General features: G+C 42.5%; 1 protein-coding gene across 4 annotated transcripts; it reads left to right on the top strand.

The window, feature by feature from the left end:
* The first annotated feature begins 926 nt into the window (after nt 1-926).
* On the top strand, nt 927-26019 carry vwa3a (von Willebrand factor A domain containing 3A). 4 transcript variants are annotated; one of them, XM_083780612.1, is made up of 31 exons: nt 927-1112; nt 1297-1409; nt 1553-1636; nt 2210-2264; nt 3120-3227; nt 3354-3460; nt 4694-4825; nt 5046-5148; nt 7745-7807; nt 9064-9219; nt 9546-9678; nt 10123-10226; nt 12134-12214; nt 12398-12492; nt 12648-12767; nt 15049-15123; nt 15583-15748; nt 17200-17389; nt 18356-18426; nt 18563-18730; nt 18839-18896; nt 19514-19615; nt 19804-19901; nt 20014-20166; nt 20278-20386; nt 21427-21571; nt 23387-23531; nt 23640-23791; nt 24527-24647; nt 25646-25743; nt 25910-26019. In XM_083780612.1, exons 1-31 carry the CDS (start codon nt 1005-1007, stop codon nt 25944-25946), a joined length of 3450 nt encoding a protein of 1149 aa, XP_083636738.1. In that variant the 5' UTR covers nt 927-1004; the 3' UTR covers nt 25947-26019. The 4 variants fall into 4 exon arrangements, with proteins under 4 accessions (XP_083636738.1, XP_083636739.1, XP_083636737.1 ...); XM_083780613.1 differs by having other exon boundaries at nt 9540-9678; nt 18839-18887; XM_083780611.1 differs by having other exon boundaries at nt 9540-9678.
* Nucleotides 26020-27547: the final 1528 nt, after the last annotated feature.

Raw genomic sequence — 27547 nt, 5'->3', positions numbered from 1 at the left:
TATGTTGATGCTTTCTGACCATTTGCAAATGTATGCACAGTGTGTTGTTTTTATGTGTTGCAGTGTAGTGTCCTGCTACCCACTAAGATAGATTATTATGTCAGTGTGCTGCCAAAGTGCACTTAGATGGAAATATGGTTGCCATCTGTTCATCTGATGCTGTTCCAGCTTTCTATTCCACCTGAAGAGAAGAGGGGCCTGGACTGAGAGGAACTACTGGAATCAATGCCACATTTTGCCTGCAAAATATCATACACGAATCTAACAATTTCACCACAAATGAGCCCTGCCCGTTCATTCAAGAGGCTGTTTTGTCTCTCTGTCTGCGGTCTGTCTGTCTTATCAGAGATCTAGTATCATGCAATGTAAGATATCAAATGTGTTTTTGAAGTGCATGCTTTTCTTTGTATCATATTCACATTTCTCTTAACCAAAACAAACAAACCACCATTCATTCACAATCTAAACTTAATCTAGAGCCTAGAGAGGTCACCACTTGAAGTGAATGCATGCAGGTAGCAGCAGGTTCCTTCTGCTTTTCCAAACGTGCGCCCCCGTGTGTCTGTTTGCAGAATTGCTCCGTTTCCTTGGAGATAGAGCAACAGTCAAGGTACGGCAAGTGGCAATACAACACAACAGTGAGGAAGTCGGATGATTAAATGCTGAGGCTGAGCCTACATTACACTCCAGGCCCAGGCAAGTAGGGCCCAAGCGGATCAAAGTGGAAGATCAACGTCGATTCGCGTGAAATTACGGTGTACTGTAGCCGTTGTTGATCACTTAATCTTGTCCCGGTAAATATACTAATACTATTTAATCGATAGCCTATGGAGAATTTGTGTTGAAGTTGAACATTCACTTTGATTTGTTATGTTGACGTTTCACCAAAACTTTGCACAGTCCTCCTACATGGAAAGAAGCCTAGTCTGTGGTGGGATGATAATGTAGCAAACCTCGATCTGCTTGTATTGTTTGGTGGGTTAGGGACGGGCTGTAGGAGAGAGATGGAGCTTGACAACGTGTGTTCGCTCAGTGAGAGCCCTGCTTTGGAGAACCATGTACCATATAATGATCCAACTGTCTTCACCTGTGTCAATCAACAAGATGTACTGGTGAGAAGAGAAATCAAAATAATTAGGCTTATAGGAAAACGGATCCAGTATAGAATAATAATGATATAACGGTTGGATTTTTCTCCTGTGAGGTTGGCAATGTCACTATCCTTCTGTGCTCTTACACTGCCTGACTGTGTGTGTGTGTGTGTGTGTGTGTGTGTGTGTGTGTGTATAACTTCAGCAAACAGAGAAATTACCAACTCAGCCCAGTGAGTGGAAGAGTTCATCTGATTGGCTGCAGTATCACAGTTTGCACATGTCTGAGCAACTCTCACAGCACACTGCCAAGATCATGTAAGAGTGTGTGTGTGTGTGTGTGTGTGTGTGTGTGTGCGCGCGCATACACAGATTGCCATGGCTGCAGTACAGTAATGTTTACCAATACCTCTTTACTGCTTGTCTTGTGTCCTACTGTGTGTTCTTTGTTGTGTGGCCAGACTCCAGATGGATGAAGGGGGAGCATGTGGACAGCAGCAGATCAGCTCTGAGGCAGTCAGTGAGCTGGAGTTTAAGCTCTACCAGTGAGTACTGTTGAAACTGAAAAGCACAATAGAGCACACATACACTAACTAAACGCCAGTTGCCAGGCCGAGGTAAAGAATGGAAAAAATATAAGATCCGCACTGTGGAATAAGCTCAAATGTATTAACTAAGGTTTGCTACACCATAGTGGTTTTGGTAATGTTTTGGGGGGAAATTGCGGGAAATGTTTGAATATCTTTCGAAAAAATTTGCTGCCTATAATGGCATTCTTATGTGCTTAAGCTCTCTACCAGTAAGTACGGCTATAACACTTGCACGCCCAAATCACACGCCCACACACTATAGTACAGTACATACAGGAATGTAGCAGACATCTACTGTCACTTAAGTCTCATATATAATTATAATGTGTATCCTTTTATGCAAACATATGGTATGCATTGAGCACCAACACATGTGTGCGTGCGCAGCACAAGCACCACCAGGTCTGCTGTCATGCACAGCAAAAAACACAGCTGCTTTGGCCTGCTTTAACAAGGCTGCACCTGTGACTAGCACCTGCTTGCTTCTCCACAATCCTCTGCAATGATGTTCTCTGTACTGTGTCACAGGAGGACTGAACTGTACCACGGCAGAATCCGATGGCTCAACCAAGGGAGCAGGAAGGTACAGTAGGCTACTACAATGGTTCTCAACCTGTGGGATCTCGGGAGTCGGGACCCATGTGTGGGTCGCGGACCAACTTTTATGGGTCGCGAGTAAATATCCCTTTATTTTCTGTTTCCTACATTTTGTAAGTAGTGAATATAGAAGATTCTACAAGCTCTCTTCTTTTTTTCGCTTAATTTTTATTGAAGAAAAAAACTGAGACAAAAAATAAATAAATAAGACAATACGAAAAAACGGAACAAAAGGAGGAAGAAAAAAGAAAAGAAAAAAAAGACAAGGCTGCATTTTTCATATTGCAAGATACATTCATTGCATTATCGCTAGGCAGCTCACTGCTATTTTCAATAGTTTGGGTCCCAGAGAGAATGTCTCTTTTGGGTCTCGAGCTGATGTGCACTGTAGTAATACACTGGTAGGCCAGGGCCAAATGGTGGGCCATAAGGGTATTGCAAGTGGGGCCCCAAATAATTGATAATATAACATTAATATTAAAAAGTGATGCCAGTAAATAAGAACTTAAAGTATGTTAATTACATTGATCCGAGGTGGAACACAATCGATTGATTGAAATAAAGTAAAACATGTGATCACAATGAATGTGTTCAGTATAGCTGCTTGGCATGATACAAGTCCAAATCTGTCCATCATCTTTGTTACTTCTGTGCTGTGTTATTCAGGAACCAGAGTAGCGATTCCATTGTGGCAAAATATGTAGGTCTCAAAATTTAATTTCTAGCATGGAAATGAGCACATGCTAAGCCGATAAAGATGATAACATTAAGGACTTCTATATCATGCCCACCAGTTCAAGATTGTTTTAAAGGTTAACGCAGATTCCTCTGTATGAATCAGGTATTTGGCGTGATCCAAGGTTCCAGAGTGGGACTGATTATTGACAGCTCTGATGCTAACTGTAGCTCTACCGAATTCAGACTGCAGGAGCTACAGACAAACCTTCAGGTCAGTGGCAGGGTGTCACCACTCACCTGACACAACCTCACGAGCCAACCAATGAGCGTAAACCCAATTTAAAGTGTGTGTGTGTGTGTGTGTGTGCGTGTGCGTGTGCGTGTGCGTGCGTTCCAGTGCCTTATAGAGGAGCAACTCAGCACCAAAAAGCAGCTGTATCTGATGTCCTTTGGCTCTGACCACAGCAGCCTGTGGGACAGTCCCAAGGACATCAATGCCTCCAGGTGAGACAGGTCTCTCTCTATCCCAATCATCCACTGCGACCTTATAGTACCAGGCTTTGTTGATTCGTCTTAAAGTTTGAAGTGAACATCACAAAAATATGTTTGACAAATGTAAATGTAATACCCTACACCTGCATTGGTGGGGTTATGTGCAATCTTTCCTAACTCTGTTATGTTCAATTCATCATAAAACATTAGCCTAATGTTCCACATATGCTGGATTTCTGCTATATTGCTTCTAGTGAATTACACACTATACCATTTGATGCATTCTATAGTATTATAATTGTGGCTGTAGTGAGTCTAGTGACCACTGAGCTATACTGCAGTTAAATAAGATGTTAGGTACTGTACTTGTGGGTTAGTACTGACTTGCTAATCCCTCTCAAATGCTCTCCAAAACAAAGATTTAAATGGTCTAGCTGCGTAATGGAACATAGCCTCCACAGTGCGCTTTTTCTTTGCCAAGCCTTGTGCCTTTATCACATGTATTCAATTAGTCACATGTCCGCACAAAATCCCACAAAAAGTTGTGTCATTCATCACTCTCCGGATATTATTGCTGACACACATCCCTTTAAGTGTTCTGTTGCGATGAAAGCCCCTATTATTCATCTGATGGTCTTATGATATCTTTAAGAGGCTTTAGTTTAGTAAAGAGTCACTTTAGTTTAGGTTATTTGTTGCTGTCCATGGACTCTGAATGTTTATCTACCAGTAGGAGATGGAGGGGAGGCTGCTGGGGGTGTAGTCTCATGACCCACAGAGCAGTGTGCAGGCCAGTGTTTATTTCTGCTACGGCCCTTGGTTTATTTTTATTAGGGTATTCATGTCTATTTTGATATGCCTCTTGTGTTATTTTAGATGAGTCACTGGGGAATGTGTGGGCACATTTGAGAACACTTTGTGACTGTGCGAAGAGAGACAAGTTCAGACAACACATGCACACAGTCACACACATTGAAACACATGCACGCACGTACACACACGTGCATGCGCGCGCGCCACAAAAAGGAGATAAAAATAGAATATCCGAGTCCAAGTGATTGTCTGTTGTGTAACTCGGGAAATTGCTTTGCAAGGATTACATGAACGTTCAGTCCATCGAAGTGTCTCGCAGCAAACCGCATAATGAGCTTTATATTGAATGTATCCCTGCGACTATCCAGTTTCTGCATATTTTATCCTACTGCTCGGTCTGTGGCCTCGCCTACCATTTGTCTCTTCCCTCAGACTACAAGAGGCCCATGGCTGGGTCAGAGAGCTGAGACCCATGGGAAACTGCAACCTACTCCAGGCCCTTCAGAGAGGCCTGGAGCTGGGACCCTCTCGGCTTGACTCCTTGGTCATCATCCTGGGATCCAGGTCAAGATCTATCTAGCCTCCCTCACAATTTGTATTCTGTACAAATGCTTTCTCACGCGCAACCTGCGTTTTTTGCGCATAACCTTTGTAGCCGCCAACAAACAATCGACTGATTTAGGTAACAATAGCCAACTTACAGTAGCATACAATCATTGTTTCCTGTCTTCCTCCTTACTCTTTCCATCCACGTCTGGTCAATGGCACATCTGTCCACCTCCAGGACCGAGCAGACACCAGACGCCATCGCTGAGTACGCGGAGCAGTGCACGCTGGGACAGGAGTTGTCAGTCCATGTGGTGTCTTACTTCAGCAGCAGTGCCACTGTGAGTGGAAACACAAATACACATTTTTTGGATCATGTGAATCTCAGGATCCACATGGGACCGACGTGGCTGTGATATGGATCGGATACTCATGAGGCCAGCCTGTAATGTCAATCATCTGTGTATTACATCAGTCGTCTATGACTACTATATCTATGACATATGACCCAAAATGAGGGCAAGGTTTCAGCCCGATCCGATTCCATGATAAAATTAAGTTAGCCTACTGATGGTGTGCACAAGAGAGCTGGCATTGATTGGTCCAGCGGTTTGTGAGATTAGCTCCTGACACACACACACACACACACACACACACACACACACACACACACACACACACACACACACACACACACACACACACACATCCTCTTACAGATGACTAGCCTCTGCAGAAATATGCCATAAGAAATGGTTGCACACAATGACAATATTGTATGCTTGATTGATTGAATACTTTAATAACTAGAACTGCACTCTGTCGAGTGCATACTTGCTTGTTGCACACTAGTAGGCCATAAATGGCCAACTAGTGCGCAAGCAGAGCGCCAAGTACTTTCGACCGCTGTAAACTGTCAAATCTCAGTATCTCTGTGAAGGAACGTTTGAAATGTATAATTATTAGATGTAACTATTTGCTACCTACCTACTTTATGCATATAAACACCTAGTATTATTAAGTATGGTTCAAGTTTCTATCTATATAAGAAATACAGTTTTATCGATGTAGATATATTCTGGATCCCTTTTTAGTTTTTTAAAGAAAAATAAATCATTGATATGTGATGGAAAAAAAAGGTATATAAACTGAATTAAAATATACGTATACATATACTATATAGAGTATGTAGTTGTAAGTTGATTAGCAGTATACTGTGGTTACTTTGCGCTAAAAACCGTGCCAGCCAACCCGCCACTTGATGCGTATGCAAATAAAACAGCGGATTTGTGCCTGGTTTGCTGGGACCAGATTACATAAATGAAGATATTTTTTTGCGGCTTACGCCTTTTATTGATTTTTTGAAGGGACAGACAGTAGGCTGACAGGAAACGGGAGAGAGATGGGGGGATGACATGCAGTAAAGGCCGTGTCGGGCTCGGGAGTCGAACCCGCGGCACACTGCGACTGGATTACCAGTCAGGTGCCCAGACCGTTACGCCACGGCCTGGGCCAATGACCATATTTCTTACGTCATCATTGAGAGCTAGTCATACATATACACACCATGTACTCTGGTCCCAGCAAATTAGGCACAATTTGCTATTTTATTTTACTGATTATGTATATAGTATACGTATGACTAGCTCTAAATGATGACGTAAGACATTATACATATACTATATAGAGTATGTAGCTGTATAGTAAGTTGATTAGCGGTATACTGTGGTTACTTTGCGCCAAAAACCGTGCCAGCCAACCCGCCACTTGATGCGTATGCAAATAAAACAGCAGATTTGTGCCTGGTTTGCTGGGACCAGATTACATAAATGACCATATTTCTTACATCATCATTGAGAGCTAGTCATACATATACACACCACATACTCTGGTCCCAGCAGATCAGGCACAATTTGCTATTTTATTTGACTGATTATGTATATAGTATACGTATGACTAGCTCTAAATGATGACGTAAGACATACGTATACATACACATACATACTATATAAGTATGTAGTTGTAAGTTGATTAGCGGTATACTGTGGTTACTTTGCGCCAAAGACCGCGACAGCCAACCCGCCATTTTATACGTATGCCAATAAAACAGCAGATTTGTGCCTGGTTTGCTGGGACCAGACTACACAAATGACCATATTTCTTACGTCATCATTGAGAGCTAGTCATACATATACACACCACGTACTCTGGTCCCAGCAGATCAGGCACAATTTGCTATTTTATTTGACTGATACTTGTGTATATAGTATACGTATGACTAGCTCTAAATGACGACGTAAGACATATGTATACATATACTATATAGAGTATGTAGTTGTAAGTTGATTAGCGGTATACTGTGGTTATTTTGCGCCAAAAACCGCGACAGCCACCCGCCATTTTATGCGTATGCCAATAAAACAGCAAATCTGTGCCTGGTTTGCTGGGACCAGATCACATAAATGACCATATGTCTTACGTCATCATTGAGAGCTAGTCATACATATACACACCACGTACTCTGGTCCCAGCAGATCAGGCACAATTTGCTATTTTATTTTACTGATTATGTATATAGTATACGTATGACTAGCTCTAAATGATGACGTAAGACATATGGTCATTTATGTGATCTGGTCCCAGCAAACCAGGCACAGATTTGCTGTTTTATTGGCATACGCATAAAATGGCGGGTGGCTGTCACGATGAACGAAGACCGGGCGAAATTATTACTTGCGCGCTCTGCTTGCGCAAGTAATAATAACATTATTAACAGTACATGTAGTACAGGCAAAGGTTATGCTAAAAAGGCGTGGGGGGCTTGTTTCCATTGTGGTCCATTGTAATCAATTCATCAGTAAGACATCAGTACATTACATTACGGATATTTGAGGTTAGATTTCTATGAATGATTTACTGTGGTTTTGTTTCAAACAGAGCACTGTAAAGAGACTTGCTGAGGTGACCCATGGCCGTTACCACGTCGTCACTGCTTCATGGGTAAATACCATAGTTGTGTGTGCACATGCATGTGCATGCACATAATTTACTGTATGTGGCATGTGTTCAATGAATGTTGAATGGTTTGCCATCTGGGGCTTGTCCACAACCAAATACATTCTTAGTTGACGAATAGTCGTAGGAATGTGTCGACTGATAAAACTGTAAAATTACGATACAATCATGCAGAGACCAGACCTTTCCTGTTGGTGACATTGAGAACTGAAACTGAATATTATAATGTTGATTGCACAAAGGCTACAGGCTGAACTGATTATTAGAGATTAGAGTTTACAGGAGAGTTACTCATAACTTTTCAAAACATAATTCATTCAGCATTGAAAAAAGCATAAAAACAAGTAAACACTTTAATTGCCGGGGTTATTTAATCCATTACATTATAGCACCCAGTCAATTTATAAACACGGACCACTTTTACCGACAGACCGGATGTTGTTGTGAATGTGTGTGTAGCAGCTAACAATAGCCACACCACTAGAGTCAATCGACAACAACGGGAGGTAAGATGAAATCTATCGCGACTAGCGACTGGACAGCAGAGGGCCGTCTAACACAGGATGTTTTTTTATAATTAGACGGGATAATTTAGAGTTATTAAGGTTTTAAGATTTTTGTTGTCGTCGGCTTAACAGGGGAGGGACATTTTCGATGACGTCTCACTGTTGTGCAACATCGAGGATTGCACAACAGGCGCTTCCAGGCTGTGGAGCGATGCGATCCGTTTTCATATCAATAAACTTCGTCTTTTGGATCAAACTTAGTCTTTAGATTAGATGTCTTTATTATCCACAAGGGAAAATTGTTTTGCTCAGGTCTTGGGCGTCGGGCGTTACTAATAGAAAGGACAAAGAACTTCGTCCTGGGCGATGGGGGTGTTAACTGACAGTCTTGGTCAACTAGGACCTAGCCTTGGGGACCGCAGGCGTTTTGTTTTCAAAAGGAAAAAAAGGCCTGAGCAAACGAGCCAGGAAATCTGGCATAGGAGTGAACCTTGTAATAATAGTGCAGAGTAGAGGGCGTCGCTCCAAATTATGTGATGTCAGTGTTCTCTGCTGTGTTCTACCGGGGAGGAGGAGGAGGATGGACGCACAGATCGGTAAACCAATAGGAGCCACTGACAAATTTGAATCCGCCCCTCTAGACCAGAAATCACACTCACTGGGGCAGGCTAACTAGGACCAAATCAGCCAATAAATATGTGTGTGTGTTTGTGTGTGTGTTTGTGTGTGCGTCAGTGTGTAGTAGATGACAGTACAGATGTCAGTGTGCTACGGCAGGAGATCCAGGTTGCTAGGGACCTGCTGAGCCAGACCGAGGCCCTGCATCAGGGACATCTGGAGGACATGGTGACAGTCCTGGAGGACATGACAGTCTCTGGCACAGATGGAGAGGTGACTCTCGCTTTCTCTCTTTCTCACTCTCCCTCTTGACCAACTCACCCTTTTGCTAAACATCAACATTTCCACCCCTCCTGTTTTAATCTTCTGCATTAATGTAGCCTATACTTTGTTATATGAGGAATAGCCAAAATACCAGATCTATAAGTGAACTTGTAGATCTGCTATTTCCTCTATTTTTGGAATATCTATTTGGAATGATAACAAGGATCACCATTTAACACAGTTGCTACACTCTCTCAGAGTTAAGTCAACGTTGAGGATTTTACTGTGCACGTGACACAACTGTTTTATTTAAATTTCTTGTTTGCCAGCTGCAGATGTCTGCAGAGCGTGAAGACCTTTCACTGCTGCTCCCGTGCCCAGTCAATCGTAGCTGTCTGCTGAATATAAAGCCATCAGGTGTCCAAGATATCTGCTCAGCAGATTGGCTCCATAGCAATGGATTGAAAGGTATACTGCCAACTATTGATTCCCTGCATGCCTCTGGGGCTTAACAGGCTCGGGGGGAAATCTTTATTTGTCGAATTCTGCTAAAATCTTGTTCAGGTTTGCTGCATACGTTGCTTTTCAGCCATATGAATATACTATAGTGTACAGTATATAAAAAAAACACTGACTGTGGAGATTAAAGAAACTGACTATGTTAGCAAATCACTGAGCAAGACCAATAGAACAATGTGAATATAGGTAAAATAAGTATAATACAGTATATGAAGATTGTTATTGCTTACGAAATATAGATTCAGTATGCTAGTTTTTGATATGCTAATGTAGATTAACTGATTGATTGGTAGGGAGAAAGGAAGGTACTATATACAGACAGACAGATTGATTAGATAAGACACTGTTGCATTGTTTTTCCACCTCATATTTCTCATTCTCTCTGTGCCTTAGCTAAGAGACTAGGACTGTACCAGGTTCTGTCTCCTAACGCCTACTCCCCCGTGGAACAGTTTGTGCCCATTCTCAACAAAACGGTCACGTCCACAGTCCACGAGGTACCATCAGATGTGATTTCCGTTCCCTTCTTTGTTCTTCCTTGTTATCTCTTTTTGAAACATCACAACAATCATCCTGTCAATGTCAATTTTCTTCAACCAGTGAGTTACTACTAGCTATGTTCTCCTCCAATCAGCTGTGCAGGGCAAACATGACACAAATGAAAACGTTTTTTTTTGTTCACTCACCACAGGAACAGATTTATTCCACTGCTTTCATTGTTTTACCAACAGATTTCAGCTTTATAATATAAAAGAAACACCCCAGATGGTGTTTGGTCTCCTGCTACTGTGGCCGAGTGGTTCTCAAACATTATTTACCAGTGTACCCCTGCAACAATATTACTTCAGCTGAGTGCCCCCTTAACCAGCACAAAACATTCATTGACCTGGTTTTCAGTTGTAACCACTTTTTTGGTCTTTAATTTTAAGATAACTCTAAAAAGAAATACAGCAAGCTTTTTATTTTTATTGGTTGGTTGTTGAGGGAACTGGGGATTGGTTGTATTGAAATGGCATATACATAATTTTTCTAATGTGTATCATAGTTTACAGATTTAACTGACTTTATGAACAACCAATATCAGACAGAATCTATCTATATTTTTATTTTTTCACCCCTAGTAGTACTTTCATTCCCCACCCAGATATTTTGTCTGTGCCCCTTATATGCCCATATATGGAGTTCTTTGTCAGGCATGCCCAAATATGGAGTCTATGCAGACGTCAGAATTATGTCAGAACAGGCCAGCTCAATATATGGACACTGGGCAGCGACCTGTACAGACCCTGGCAGAGGCCTTTTTGGGGCGGTTATGGACAACCGTGGGTCCGACCGACTCGACACCGGGCACTGCCCCCCCCTGTGGTGGTGTGGAACGCATGTGTGGAAGTCGTTGGGGCGAACGGTTCTCGAGTAACGTGGATTACACACGTACGTTCAGGCGCACAGAGACTTGGTGCATTTATAAAGTAGATAGATAGATAGATAGAACATACTGGCATAATACCACCCTCAGTCAAGTTTTCCCTAAGGTTCCATAAAGCCTAGTACTAGAGTACACTACTTACTGTACTTCCCCTGCTTCCTTCAAAGCCTAATTTATACTCGCGTCAGGCTGTGTCACTTTGATGAAATACAGTAGCTCACTTTTAAGTGAAAGCCAAGTGTACTTTGAAGTCAGTGACATTGTGTCGCACAATGAAGCCTTTACCTTGTCCTCATTTTTAATTTCCCATCTCATTCTTTCAGTCCAGTTTGTGTTAAAGCTTCTCTTTAAAAAAAAATCTTTCATTGTTTTTAACTGTAGATGAGGAAAGGAAAGAAGAACCTAGTGGTTTTAAGACTAATTAAAAAAACATGATTAGTGGAAATAGCGGCACAATTTAAGACTTTAAGAGAGATTCACGGCCCAGGCCGTAGCGTAACGGTCTGGGCACCGGACTGGTGATCCAGTCGCGGTGTGCCGCGGGTTCGACTCCCGAACCCGACACGGCCTTTACCGCATGTCATCCCCCCATCTCTCTCCCGTTTCCTGTCAGCCTACTATCTGTCCCTTAAAAAATCAATAAAAGGCGTAAGCCGCAAAAAAATATCTAAAAAAAAAAAAAAAAAAAGAGAGATTCACTTATTTTCTTTTCTTTTGCTACATCAGGCTGCTAATGCATTTCAGCCTATATCCTTAATTCATTAGAGCATCATAAAACTTGGTACAAGCCTCTTTTAACCACTTTAACCCTGATTTGTTATAATAAAGAAAGTGGCACTGAATATAACAAGGCGCCAATGAACGCCTGATCAATCCCTTGATATTTTAGAGATGCCATACTCGTACTGTCTGGCCAACATGGTGTGCACATTGACAAGTGACAATTTTTCATCCTGTCGTTTTTGGCCGCCTAACCAGAAAGCCATGGTGCAGTTTGAATGGCACGACGGAACAGTGAAGAATCTTCATGTGGACCTGCCGTGTATTTTTAACTACCAGGTGTGTATGAAAGAAAGCCCACGACATGTCCCCATCCACTGACTTGTTTTGTTTTATTCCTCACCCCCGTAACGCTCATGAAACCTTGCATGTCACCATACCTTTTTCCACCTCCTACTCTCCTTTTCTCTCACCCATCTCTCCTCCATACGTCTCTGTCTCTTTCTCGGTCTCTCTCCTCAGAAGCAGCTCCAGGCAGAGGTGTGTGCGTTGGAGAGGAGGGTGCAGTGGCTGAGCTATGGAAGCAGGCAGATTTGGGGAGCAGTGTGCGAGAAGAGGTAGTGTAGAACAGAAGCCACAGGCTCTCCTTCCATTATGTCACATCCGGGAACAATCAGTCAGTCAGTCAGTCAGTCAGTCAGTCAATAATGTGTCTGTCCATCTGTCCGTCCATCCATCCTGTCTTTCTTCCCCTTCATCTGTATTTCCATAGGGTCCAGATATTGGTTGATATGTCATTGATGAACTCTAGCCTTTCTCTACCAATTGACCTGTTCCTCAAGAGACTACTGGAAGAGCAACTGTCCAACACACACAGTTTCAACATCATCACGTAAGCCGCACACAGGCACACACACACACACACACACACACACACACACACACACACACACACACACACACACACACACACACATCCTGTGTCTATAAAACGGTTAAAAGCTCATCTTGCTCGATGAAGGATATTTGAAGCCTTGCTTGTTTCACATCCCCTCTGTCCCACTTCATCAAGAGTGATCTTGTTAGGTTGTGCGTAACGTCACTCTAATTGATTTAGCTTAAAATCCCCTAGCTGCTCTTTCAAAGCATGACCTCAGAGAGCCTTTTCCCAAAATGACCATGACATGATGGGGCGGCAGTGGCTCAGGGGTAGAGTGGCCGGTAGAGCAGTGGATCAGGGGTAGAGTGGCCGGTAGAGCAGTGGCTCAGGCGTAGAGTGGCCGCTTTCCAACCAGCAGGTTCCAGGTTTGTTCCCGGGGTCCCCCAGACTTTGTGTGGAAGTGTCCTTGAGCAAAATGCTGAACCCCTAAATTCTCCCGATGAGCAGGTTGGTGCTTTGCATGGTTTCCTCTGCCATCGGCGTATGAATGTGTGTGTGAATGGGTGAATGTAATGCACAATTCACCCACAATTCACCCAATCTATGTAAAGCGCCATGGATAAAGTCGCTATATAAATGCACCATTTACATGAGAGGAATCATCACTTTCATCAACAACAACAACACCAAAACTGACAACAACTTGACATGAGATGACTAAACCACTTCACTCACTTACTTCAAGTAAACCTGCGGACGTCAAAGTTATATGTGTCACCCTATATGTCACAGAGTGGGGTTCAGGGACACTCAGCTGAGAACCACTGATGGAGAACATGTAATAATAACACTAGAGGTTCAGCCCGCTACGCGGCCCTCACGCCTAGCGCCACGCGTCGCTAAGAAGGAAATTGCGGGATTCCCTTTATTCTGCCCTTCACATCTAGTAGCGGATGGGCACACCCAGGGTAAATAGTATGTGTACTGTACTGTACTGTTGGCAAGTGTGTTCATTATAACGTGTTTGTCAACCACTGCTGTAAAACAACATTGGACAATAAAGTTTGACAGTCAGGCCCAGTTACTTATGTTAACCTGATGGCTTGTGCTTGCTGTAAGCACAACATCTGGCAACCCAGGCCAAAGTATCTGGTTTCATAGACCTGCTTGCTTATGTGAAATCTGGCAACCCTGTTTGTTTTGGTGGTGATCATAGCCACATGAAGGAAATCATCCTGCTGGCGTTATGAATAATATTTTGTGCAATTAGCTGTGCAATAACATGTGGGTTATGTGTGTGTCCTTTTGACGAATACTGTACACGGTTTTGAAAAAAAAAAAAATCTTCCTTATAGGGTGGGAAAAAAATCACAATAAATCAATTGGCATATATATTCATGCACACAAACAAAGATGTGTAGCCTAAGTTAAACAGGCTATAGTGTGAGGATAACTAAATTGGGTCTGTGACTGTGGGGGCACAGACATACAGACTGACAGGGCAGGATACACGTGTGCACGACAAATAAACAATGTCCCTATGTCCAGAGCTCTGAAGTTATGTCCAGAGCTCTGAAGTGTGTGTGTGTGTGTGGGGGGGGGGGGGTGTGTGTGTGTGTGTGTGTGTGTGTGGGGGGGGGGGTGTCACGTGACAGTAAGCAGCCAATCACAGGGCTCACTGTTAACATGTGTTCTCTGGGTGAACATATGTGATGGTCTGAGGTCCAAGCCATATTTTTGGTGCACTGGTGGATGAATGGATATTGCGCCTGCTGTATGGTTGCAACATCCTACTGTCGTTTCCAGCAGAGTCCCCCTCCTGTCTCACTGGACTGCACTCTCTTTGTAGAAATGCAAAACAATGCACTGGTATAACTCAAAGTATCACTGAATAATACAAAATGATGTGCATAAATTAGTTTTCACATCATTAATTCCCTCACTCATCTACCACTAACTGTAGGGTTTCTTAATGTTTAATTAGTTTAGCACGCTTCAGCGGTGAACAGCTCCGTTTTCCAGATGCCATCTGTTCCACCGTCATTCTGCTTCTGTTTGATTTGCATCTCGAATCCCTTGACAGTCAGATGCTGTCCTAGAAACAATAGATCATTCATGTCACTGTGTATACCCAAAATGTAATTGCACTGTTTTACTTTTCATCTCTCATAAAATAATCAATTGTTTTTGTTTGTTTTTCTCTGCATTCTCCTTTGACGTTCGGGCATGCCTTTGAGATCTCGTCGTCAATCTTGACACTTCTACATTGTGCTGTGTTCCATCATTGTGACAGGTTTGGTTCCAGCGTAACAATGTGGAGGGAAAGGATGGCTCCCCCTACCCCAGAAAACCTTGGAGATGCTTGGCAGTAAGGCCGTCTGTGTGTGCATGTGGCTATGAGGCTGCTGTGTGATTCTGTCAGGTGTCTGCTTTTGAGAGCTCCTCTTTCCTTCTCTGTATCGACTTCAGATCTGCTCTGTACTGGCACAGCCCTCAGCTGTCAGAGAGGCCGTTGTTCGCATGCTGCCTAGTTAAAATACAACTTTAAAACACCATCTGCCATTAAAAATTATACTTACGTTAAATAAAACTTTTGAACAGAGTTTGCAGTGTGTGTGTGTTACTCTTACCTTTGTGTAAGAATTTTATAAAAAATGTTCTTATTAGTTGCTAATTTGTGATTTGTCATGGGATTAATCGCATTAGCTTCAGTCTAATATTATATAAATACATTATTAGCCAACAAGCATTGGACTGATGTAGTTTATCAGTGGAACCTGATACCTCTTATCTGTAATGTGGACCTTGTTGCAATATTTCTCTCTAGATGGTTCCAGGGCGTCCAGTATTCAGGCAACAGCACCACTCTGGATGGTCTGAGACAGGCACTAGTTGGCATCCTTCACGACAACAGCGGATCTGGTGGTGCATCCTCTGATCATCTCACACAGGGCGTCTACCTCCTCACCAGCGGGTTTCCTGTCCAAGAAATGGTGAGCAACATGACCTGGGATGCCAGTCACAACACACAAATGTCATCACTGTCAGGTGGAAACATTGTATGTACAAAAATAAAGGCCCTGTGTTCCAGTCAGTGGATCCAATTGCAGTTATTATTTGGTCACAAGCTCTTGTTAATACTTTTAATTGGTTAAATATTTATCAAAACCCACAGACGGACTTAACCGCTTTCAATTTGGCATCCCTATTTTTGGCATGTGTCACATCGTGTCACAAGTGTCACATCGCGATGTAATGTGAGGTTGTAGATCTGTTATTTTTGCTATTCTTATGTGACACTATACAATGAAAAATTAAATAGGACATTCATTTATGAAGGTTTCTACCCAACAGCAATGATATACTCACTCTGACACAGACTGGCTGTGGCCATGAGTAAGAGAAGACAACAAAAAAAACTAGAAAAAGTGCCCTTCTGGGCACAGGTCTCCACCAGGATAGGAATGTAGGACATTGCAGCTTGCCTTCATCTGGTGGTTGGATAAAAGGGCAACAAAAGTAAACTAGGGAGTTGGCATACAAAGTTATCCACAGATCCGTGCAGTTAGAGGTAAAAACACTTATCGGCCAGTTATAGCGCCACCTTGAGGCTGAGTTGAAATTGTTCATGTGGCATTTCTTCCTCGGCCTAGTGGGAATGTGCGTGCACAATTTCACGGAAATCACGCGATGTGTTCATGATTTGCAGCATTTTGTTTGAAACTGAGCACTCCTGTGAACTTTGGAAGCCAATCTTAACCAATCAGGATGGAGTCTGAGAAATCCGAAAGACCTGTTTCGTTGAATGGCTCTAGAGAGACTGTGTACCAATTTGCGCGATGTTTGGACAAAATCTGTAGGTGTACTGTGCAAAAACTTGTTTTGCACAAAACGGCCTCCTGGTGGCGCTATAACAGGCTGTTCTGGAAAGTTTGGGGCAGAGGTTCATCGTTGGCATCCAGGGAGTGTGTGTGCAAAATTTGGCATCGACCGGGTTAACGGTGGCCGAGATTAGCTGCTCACGGACACACACGGACGGACACACAGACACACGGACACACGGACGGACGGACGGAGTGCAAAACATACTCTCCCCCCATGCCTTCGGCCTGGTGGAGACAACAATAAATAAATGGCTTTCAAATGGTTCTCATGGGAAGAGCAAATGGATAATATGCAGAAGGGGAATTGTGAAGCCATTTTACTGTTGTCTAGCACCCCCTGCTGTCTGACATTATTCATCTTTTACTTTGAGGAATCACACACCACATCATTAATAAAACTCCAGACCACATGGGGATACTGGGATTGAGTATAAAGACTACAATGTATGCTTGTGTCTCTCATTTTCAAAGGCAATGAATGGTTCATGTCTCCACTTGTATTTAGCTCACTATCATTTCAAACGATCCTTTCCTGAACATTTCTGACATCCGGTTTTCAGGGCGAGCTATGTTCATACACGTCCGAGTCCTGCAGTCATCAGCGCCTGCATCTCCATGTGTGTCTGTGCACCAACACACAGGAAGACAAATACCCTTCCGTTGGTTACACCGACCTTCACAGAACAGCAGGGGCTCTGAGAGAGCTGGCACAGGCTGGCAGAGGACGTTTTCATTGGTGCACAGAGGAAGGTACTAGAAAGATTGCACGCACGCATGCACGCACGCACGCGCACACATACACTAACAGCCTCTCACACATGCTCCAGCATGTTGGCTGATGTAATGGTTTATTAGGTTATCCCTGCACTTAAATGCCCATATACAGTGTCAGAGTAGGACATAAGGGTTGAAAGAAATTGATATAAATGAGCACTGGGGATTTTACTGTGTAAGCTAATCAAAGCTAGTTTGCATTCTGAGAGGCCCGCATTTTAAATTGACTTGAGGGAAGAGCTTTGGAGAGTGTGCAGACGAGGCAATGTCTCCCACCCTGAGAGGTCAGACACGGCTTCCGCTGGTGTATATGTGAGGCGACTGCACTCACATTAGACGACACACTGGAAGACTAGAAAAGTAGATGGGGAAAGACGGGGAGGTACACAATGACATTTAGAATCTTCATTTGGCACTGGGTGCTTTTACATTCTCAGATAAATGAATACTCCAGATTTTAATGGGGAATTGTAATCTTGCTGTAATAATGCAGTCAGTGTGTTATCGAGCTGGTTTGCAGGATCTGTCTTGAGAGATAAGTGTGCTATTTATAATCCTCGCATCGAGTTTTTTTTAAATATTGTAGCAGTTTTACTGTAAACGGCTGCTTAGTGGAGCCTGTGATTTATATCACAAATATGTCATTTGGTACAGAAAGATATGCTCTTAAGCTGTCAGATGATTTGGCCACTGTGCGTGGCTGTATTTGTTTGTGTATGTCTGTGATTTGCAACCTTTTTAATTTCAAGAACCCCCAGTTTGACATGACCCCCATTTGATACACTTTTGTTTAATCTATGTGATCCTAACCTAGACTGTAAATTACTCAGTGTCTCATCTGAGAGTGTACAAAAATCTGACCTGTAAGGGAGCATTTGGACCCCTTCTATGTCCAAATGCTCCACCCAACATTGAGAAACGGGGTTTTATTTGTACCATCAGGAATCATGGAGAGTGATGATATTACATTGCTAACTGAAGAAATGGAACAAGCAGCTAGTTACTGGGAGAAGGTGAGTGTACAGGGCTGAATATAACAACTACTGTAATAATGAATGCACAAAATGTGCAACAGTGAGTATGTTGAATGATGACAGAAGGTTCGAGCCACAGTAGCAAACATTTCACTGTTTTCTACTGTCTTTCCAGAGTTTCGAGCTGGTGGAGGCTCTGACCCAGAGAGGTAGCTGTACATGCCCAGGCGAGGTGGTGCCCCCTGGGCAGAACGGCTCAGCTCTGATCCCCCTGAACCCTAGGTCCTCCAGAGATGGACCCATTCCCCTGCCTAAACCCACAGCACTCACCATAGCCAGGCTGGTGAGCACAAACTCCACACATCTCACTAACATTTTGTATTCGGCAAATACAAAATAAAATAAAATAAAACTCCTGTTATTAAAAATATAAGCTTGTGATTGATTTTAGCAAGCCAAGTCGGAGGTTTCCAGCACTGCCAGAGCTTATTCCCCCCCAGGTAATTCAGGTATGGAAAATTCCAGCTTGTCTTGTCCCTTGCTGAAATTGTAATTGACTGTAATATAGCTACGGTATATTGAACGGTCCTTAAAGCAGCTCCATCCAAAACAAAGTAAATGCTAAATCTCCACCAACAAACGTACAAATTAAATCGTAATATTACAATGCTTCTTTTAAGAAGCCCAGGCTCCGCTCCTTCTGCAGTCTCTTAAGACCAGCCTTTTCTTCCTTTTTTAATTACGTGTAGTGCTTTATGCTGTCAGCTCAGGTTTGGCATTGTGTCTGCTGTCTCCTGAATAAAAGATGATAGTTCTATTTCTGTCCTCTTCCAAAACTACCACACTCAGGACGTGCTGTTGTTGTTTACCTGAAGTATAGTCACACAGTGACACTGACGCAACATGAATCGGATGCTTTCATGCTTGGATTTTATTAAGTGGTTACGATGAGTAAAGACTTGTGTTTATTTTTACCACCATACAGTTGCAAAATCAAAATGTCAGTTCTTTGTTGTTTCCCTGAAAGAGACATGAAATGAATTTGTTATTATTAAGCTAGAACACTAGCTTTTACAATCCTCTAATGGGTTATTGATTAAATGTAAAACGTTGATTGTGGCCTCAGGTCAGTCCATGAGTGGGAAGAGGCCATTAAGTACTAAATCCAAGCATAAGAAATGCAATGATGCGTCCCAGTCTTTCTTCTACCTTGAAGATGGCAATTTGGGTGAGGCACGCAAGCACGCATGTGCACACACACACACACACACGCACGCACACGCACACACACAGACAAGACATCCTGGCATAGATCATTACAGAGATAGCCACAGCCTGTATATGTGTATATGCTCAGATGTACATTGCACGAAATCTTCATCATAATTTCATTAATGCAAACCTGCTTCATTACAGGTGTGATGTTTAAGTCTTACCCCAAACCTAAAAGTGTACGCAAGTCCATACCTTCTGTGGCTCTGCCCAAACAAGAAGACCTCTGCTCCACTAAGCAGGTATAATACACAAATCATAAGAATGTGTTATTTACTCATCATCCATACACTCATCTTAACAGCAGAACCTTTTGCCTCCCCTCTACTGCCATGTTGCTACCCTGCCACCTAGTGGCTGAAGCGTTACAGTGTCAGGAGGCTGAAGCTGGACCTTCACCGCCTCTTATCTGGACCGGACTGTGCTCATGGGAAGAAGCGGGTTCCCTCTGTTCTCAAGGCTGTCTCTGCACGATACTGCTCCATATTCCCCACTGTCCAAATCAACGTGAGGACGAATCTTTATCTCTGTTTAACAAACATAACAAGTGTAGGTTATATTACATGTATACACATGTCATCATTTAAGGTCATGTTTGATTGTGCTTGTGGTTGCCAGGGGGCAGTAAAACATCTGCAGCTGACTCCAGGGGAGTTGGAAGACTATCTGTGTCAGACACAGAGACTGTTGCAGCGCTACCTTCAAAGACTACACTGGCTGCTTACAGGTTAGCTGCTCACCCACATTTAGATTTAATTTAATCAAATGACACACGTCTGAGCTGACTGGTGGACTAAAACGGAATGATGGATAATGGCGATCGAAGGTCGCAGTTAACTATGGAATCGTGCATTTCCTGTCAGTGTGTGTGTTTGTTGGTTGGTTGGTTGATCAGGGATGGAGCACGTGACATCACGTGGCATCATCAGGGATCGAGATCCCTGATATTGTCATTAATATTAAGCCCATATATGGAGAATCGGAGATCCCTGATGTCATCAATATTGGCCAGCAACTCTACATCTGACCTCAAACCCTTAGATCTCCATATATGGAGCTGACCTGTTCTGACATTCCATATGTTGATCCTTCCCAATCCATGATTCTTCGATGTCTCCCTTTTGACTGATTGATAACTGTCCATTTAAACTCTAGACGGGCCTGCCCCAAAGTTATTAGTGTAGCCGTGCCCGGCAGCCGGTGAGAACTAGAGTTCTTAACAGGCCCGCAAATTAAGATCTTACCCCCCATGCCAAAGCACCAGCGGATGCGTGCAGGGCGAGGTTGCTTCTCGCCCTCAGGCGTCTTACTGATATGAAAACTATATAAATTCATTGAATGGTGTTGATTCATTAACAAGCAAGCACAAGTGCATGCTTGTTCAATATTGTGAATGTCATTGTAATATAATTTTAAATGTAGTTAAAAGGTTGGAGGTTAATAACACTCTACTAGTCTACGGTAAAATCCTAGTGTTTGTTTGAATTTTATAAAACGTTTGACACTCAGGGCTGTATTTTGCATGTCTTAAGTACCAGGTCTTATTACTTAACTTAAGACCTGGAAGCGTGGTCAATGCTCTTTGGCCACTCAGAATAGCCAAATGGCATTGATCACGCCTCCAGGTCTTAAGTTAAGTAATAAGACCTGGTACTTGAGACACGCAAAATACAGCCCTTACAGTTAAATGACCACAGTAGAGTACATTTCAGGCATTATTTCCTCTCGTGTCCTCCTCTGTCCCTCATCCATCCGTCTGTCCTCCAGGGAGCAGGCGAGTGTTCGGGACGGTCCTGGAGAAGGATGTCTGTGTCCTGGTGGACGTCTCAGGCTCCATGGCCCCCTCTCTTACGAAACTGAAACGAGACTTGTCCTCATTAATCTGGGACCAACTGCACCACAAAAAGATCAGGTAGTCTCTGTGCGTACTGCGTAGGACAAAAGCATGGGTCGAGTTAATTTGTGCAGCCCTTAATCATTCACTGTTGTAGTCTCAAAGAGTTTCACACTACAGGCCCAATTAACAAGGGAAACAAAGCAACACAACCTCCAATAGACCTTTATAGTCCATAGATCTTTTTTTTTTTTGATCAAAGTTTTTTTATTAATGTTCACATGAAAATATTATACAACATTTTTCGAACATTTTTTCCCCCTTTTTTCCCTCCCCTCCCCCAGAGTGCTTGCACCATATGAAATAAAAGGCACATACAAATATACATAGACATAATAGAAGACTAATAGAAGTATGCAAACAAAATAGTCCATAGATCTTTAATCAGGAGAAAAGGTCTAAATTCAAAACACCTGACGGCAAATAAAAGGAAGTAACCATCGCAAAAGACAGGGCTCCCCTTTTAAATCTCTGGGCCCCCAATTTACACTGTATGAAAGTGTTAATTTAACACTGTGAGAGTGTACAAATGCAACCAAATGAGTCAATTTGGTTGCATTTGTACATTTGTGACATTATGTGACAAAATAGAATATAATGAAGGTCGTAATAGACTAATAAACTGTAGCCTAATAAACTACTGTGAAGTGAAGACGGTGTGCAAGACTTTTTTGTTGCAAGATTTTTGCTCATGTTGCCTGTTCCTCCGCACCGGGCCCAGTATAGGTGTGCAAACTGTTAATAAAGTATTCAATCAAAACTGTGTATAGGAATGAAGAGAGAACTTCAGGACCATCACACTGCAGCCTGGGACTTACAGTAGAGTACTACATGATGACCTATATTCTATTTAAAACATCACTCACATAAACATGACACACACTCGTGTGTCTTTGTCCGGAGCTAATCTCACAAACCGCTGAACCGATCAGTGCCAAATCTCTTGTGCACACTGCCTGTAGCCCACCAAAGTACAGTATATCCACTATTTCGTTTTTCTACATATACTGTATGTTTTAAACTTTTAGAAATATTTTTGAACGGTGCAGCAGCTCCAATGCACAGCTTTGTGTGTATGTCTGTATGTCTGTCCATCCGTTCAGCACGGAATGTCCATTAGCTTAGTGTGGCTTTTGTGTATCATGTGACATGTTGTTGTTGACATCATCAGAATCAGACGTCATCATTGTGATGAAAGGCACCGCTCACTTCACCCTTTGTCAAGTCCCGCCCGTGGTTGTGCCCCTCTTCACACCCATTGGTTGCCGTTTCATGGTTGGACAAAAATCCTCTCTCTCCAGTCTCCATCCACTACCATTGAAATAACATGTTTTTCAGTTGCTTCATATTGATATTCTGTGCACTCAATTCTTGTTTTAAACTTGGTGTCAGTAAAAAGGAACATCACAGATGCAGCATGGTGACTGGGCATATCATGTTTGTTTTTTAGTTTTTTTCCAAAAAAAATGTTTTAGCAAATTCAACATAAACAAAGCGGAACCAGGGCGGAACAAGGCAGAACGAGCCTGCTGGTTAGTCAGTCAGGGACCAATCAGAAGGCTGACATGGATGGAAGTCAAAGCGAAACCTTGCCCTAATTTGGAGTCCTACTGTACATCATAGATATGTTCTATTAAACTCTATAAACAACTGACTGACGTCATAGTTGACAGACATCACTGGCTGGCCACAGGAAGTCCAAGATCCACTTTGGAGCCACACCGTTCCCATGCTGTCGATCCCGAGATCCACATGATTAGATGTTCTAGTTCTACCAGCAGCATCTCTACTTGGCTTGAGCGTTTAATTACATGATCATATTTCTCCCCCCAGGTTCTCCTTAGTTGCATTCTCCGGGGAGGTGAGGGTGTGGCGCACAGCACTACAGGAGCCCAGTGAGGAGCAGTGCCTCAGTGCGGTGGAGTGGGTGTCTCAGCTGAACACCCACGGGTGCACCAACACACTGGGGGCTCTGCAGGTTGAAACCAGCTATTGTTTCCATTGATTCCATTGATTTCGTGCCATGCATGTTTACTTGACCATTTGTGATCTATATTTTATAACCTTGTGGTTCTGTTCCTTCCAGACTGCCTGTGGCTTTGAGGACAGGGTGGGTCTGTACTTGCTGAGTGACGGCAAGCCTGACTGCAGCTGTAGCTTGGTGCTCAAAGAGACCAAGAGACTGACCACTGGCAGACACATCACTGTACACACTGTGTCTTACAACTGTTCTGACAGGTACTGGATATACTGTACACAGCTAAATGTGTTACTTCAACCACTTAAAGGACCTGTTCACCCAAAAAATGACTTATTTTCTATCAACTACACACCCCATGAAGCCTTGACATCATGGAGACTTTTTAGTTTTTGTCACATTCCTAAGCCAATAATTTAATGACGGGGTGGCTGGTCAATAGGAAACTCAATTGCTGTTCATCAAATTATTGGCTCAGACATGACATAAATAAATAAATCTCTTCATGGGGTGTGTAATTGATAGAAAATATTTAATATTAATATTAATATATATTAATATTTAAATCCGATATACTTGGTTGACTGGAGTCCCCCAAGGAACTATTCCTGGCCAAATCCATGCCCCCCTCTACACCAAATCCCTTCGGAGAAAATATCTACAGAACGTGCTGTGAGCTTGTAGATCTGCCAATTTAGCTGATTATTTGCCTATGATGATCCACCAAGAATAGGTACGCTAGGTTTCATATGCTTAAATATGAGTGGAAATAATAGTCCTACTGTATATGGGTAAATTGTTAATAATTTCAGTCAGTGTTTGCTATATTTAGGATTGTACAGAAACTGTAAACTTCAGCCGGAATCGAACTGGTTACTTTTCATTTCAATTCAGTCATCTATACTTAAGGGTTCCTTTTTATGCTCTTAAAAACACGTGTTTTTGAGCCAAAACTGCCGCTACTCCATGTTGCTTGTTGGCTCTCGTCTAAACAGTGCGGCAAATGACTTCCTGAGGGCCATGGCACACCAAACTGGGGGACGATATCACCGCAGCCATGACGATGCAGATACACTCACCACCAGACTGTTGGCTTCCAGAGGCTGTGATGTAGACGTGAGCAACAAATAACACACACACACACACACACACACACACATGTACAGTAATGCGGTACTGTACATACTGGTATGTACAGTATATGAGCATGTATAGGAATGTGTTGCAAAAAATCACTGCTAAAGCCAGCAACATCCCTTTGTTTTAGCCAGTGCCTAGGAAAATAAACCACCCCTCCCTTTCACAACTTTGACTGGCTTTGTGTGAGATGAGCATTCATGAGCGTGTCAGACTGCTCCTACCTGTTTTCACTGATGCAACAAATTTGAACGTAATATTGTATCGTATCGAATATTTATATATTTGGCATGAATATCGAGATATGATTTTGTCCTTATTGTGCAGCCCTAGTATAGGCACCGTAAGGCACGTAGGTATATACTGTATGTGTATGTGTTCGACTTTTATAGCATTGTTATTTGTAAACAGGATGTATACATGTATTATATAATATTTTATTATTATTTTACGTATTATACTATTGTGATTGAATAATTATAGGGGATGTTCTCTATATGACCTTTGGGCTTCTAACATCTCCTGCAAAGTATCTGTTTATGTATTCTTCTTTTTTGTGAACATACCTGTAAACAAAACTGTTAAAAATTTGATGAAACTTAAAAGCAATGGCATGAGTCGCTAGGCTATAGACCCTATATGTGAAATGTGGCATAGCAGAACATTCTCAGGAATGACGCCTCTGACCTGTTTGACTGATGTGATGCACTCAGCGTGCCAAATTTGTGTCAAATATATGACACTAATTAGTAATTAGTATGTGAGATTACTATAGCTGTGAACAGTGTGTGCGCACGCTCGCATGCACAGTGCACACACACACACACACACACACACACACACACACACACACACACACCATGCTCACTGCTATGCCCTGAAATGTGGACTGATACCAAGGATATGTATGTAAAATATATTTAAACATTTATGAACATGAACCTATTAAATTCTAGGGTCTTCTTTCCACCCAACAGTCTCCAAAGCTGCCAGACTTCGAGGGAGATGATTTAAGAGGATTAGCTCGTGAAATTAACAAATTAGGACTGTTTCGGAAACAGGCTCAATCTTTTAGGTTGGTGTATAGTCAATCAATTTACATTTTACGGTATATAATATGTATTGAAAAATACACATTAAACAACACACCTTTTATTGCCATTACAATCACATTGATACATGTGTTTAAATATATAGCTTGATTGATTGATAAGACTAAGAAAAATATGTTTATTTTACAGAGACATCATTACAAAGAAGTCTGCGGATACAAGCTGACATAAAATTGCTGAGATTGTAACTCAAAACTGATGATTGCATTGATTGCACAATAATGTGTAATCAAAGTCTGTATGTGTTCAGTATTAAAATAAATAAACTAGAGCTATACCTTGAGTCTGGTGATTTTATCAACTGGATCCTCATCATATTTCTTGCTCTAATTCAGTGGTTCTCAACCTGTGGGTTCTCGCCCCGTGGGGGTTCCCACATGATTTTGTGGGGGTCCCCAGATGACAGTATAGTAACAATTTAAGGACTTTTTTTCAGTTAATTATGGAATCATCATGCATTTCCCGTCAGTGTGTTGGTCGGGCACGTGTGTGTTGGTCGGGCACGTGACATAATCAGGGATGGAGCATGTGACATCATCAGGGATGGAAATCCCTGATGTCATCAATATTAAGCCAATATAGGAGATCCCTGATGTCATCAATATTGGCCAGCAACTCTACATCTGACCTCAAACCCTTAGATCTCCATATATGGAGCTGACCTGTTCTGACATTCCATATGTTGATCCTTCCTCTTCAATGTCTCCCTTTTGACTGATACCTGTCCATTTAAACTCTAAACAGGCCTGCCCCAAAGTTATTAGGGCAGCCGTGCCTGGCAGCCGGCGAAAACTACATCCAGGCGGATATGTTGATCCGACCCCCCATTCCAAAGCGCTAGCGCTCGCCCAGCAGTCTGCTGTCACCCAGGCGAATGCGTGCACGCGACCTCGCCAGTCTACAATAAGGCGAGCACAGGCGGCCACCTGGCCAAATCCATTAAAAAAATACGACTGAGAAAAAAGACAAAAACCAGACCAACGAGGTCGCTTCTCGCCCTCAGGCTCTTACTGGTAATAGGCCTACATACTTGGAAAAAATACAATTAAAAAGGAAGAATAAAAGATACTATAAAAACTAGTCAAATATATTTTTCTTGTTTTGTATTTTGTATGACTTTTTTTTGCCTTGTATTATCTGTCTTGTATAATATGTATCTTGTATGGAACCGAGTCAGTCAAACTAAATGTAATGCAATAAAATAAATGCATCAACCCCTACAATTCCATGTGCTTGTCAGGCAGGGTAGGGGGTCCACTCCACATACTCCACAGTCCATATTATTATTTTGGGAGGTCGCGCCGAGAACCACTGTTTTAATTTGTTGGTAAAATAGCATCATACATCGGCAACGAACGTGCGCGCACTTTCTACAATATTTACGGTAGGCGACTCCCAGATCGAGTCCCATGCAGGTGAGGTAAAGCGCAGGTGACAATGTGACATAGCTCTGTGGCATTATAGACTGCAGCCTGCAGATGACTGACAGCTGCAGGGTGACATGCAGGGACACTTTAAAGAGGGTCCATTCTGTGAGCACTGCGGGAACTAGTTGCCTAACCTGTGGATTAACTAAACTGAAAGAATACAATAAAACGGTAAGTTAAGTGAACATGGTTCAGAGTTTAATAGGAAGAATCTGTGTGCCATTTATGTGTGCCTTTAGGATACTCTCATCAGGTTTATCTTCCTTAAATTACACTTTATTTAAAAAAAAATTACTTTACCTTTCATAGTTGTGTTATGTGTAGCCTAATAACAGGATGA

The sequence above is a fragment of the Protomyctophum parallelum genome (assembly GCF_964188405.1).
Source record: "Protomyctophum parallelum genome assembly, chromosome: 13".
Taxonomy (NCBI): Eukaryota; Metazoa; Chordata; class Actinopteri; order Myctophiformes; family Myctophidae; genus Protomyctophum; species Protomyctophum parallelum.
Note: the sequence above shows the minus strand (reverse complement) of the source record. Positions and strands in the feature narration are given on the sequence as shown.

What these genes read in the sequence shown, in the direction of transcription:
- vwa3a (XM_083780611.1), top strand. Translation starts at nt 1,005, where the DNA reads ATGGAGCTTGACAACGTGTGTTCGCTCAGTGAGAGCCCTGCTTTGGAG. An exon ending in TCAACCAAGGGAGCAGGAAG is followed by an intron (nt 2,265 to 3,119) that starts GTACAGTAGGCT and finishes TGTATGAATCAG; the next exon opens with GTATTTGGCGTGATCCAAGG. An exon ending in TCCCCACTGTCCAAATCAAC is followed by an intron (nt 20,167 to 20,277) that starts GTGAGGACGAAT and finishes TGTGGTTGCCAG; the next exon opens with GGGGCAGTAAAACATCTGCA.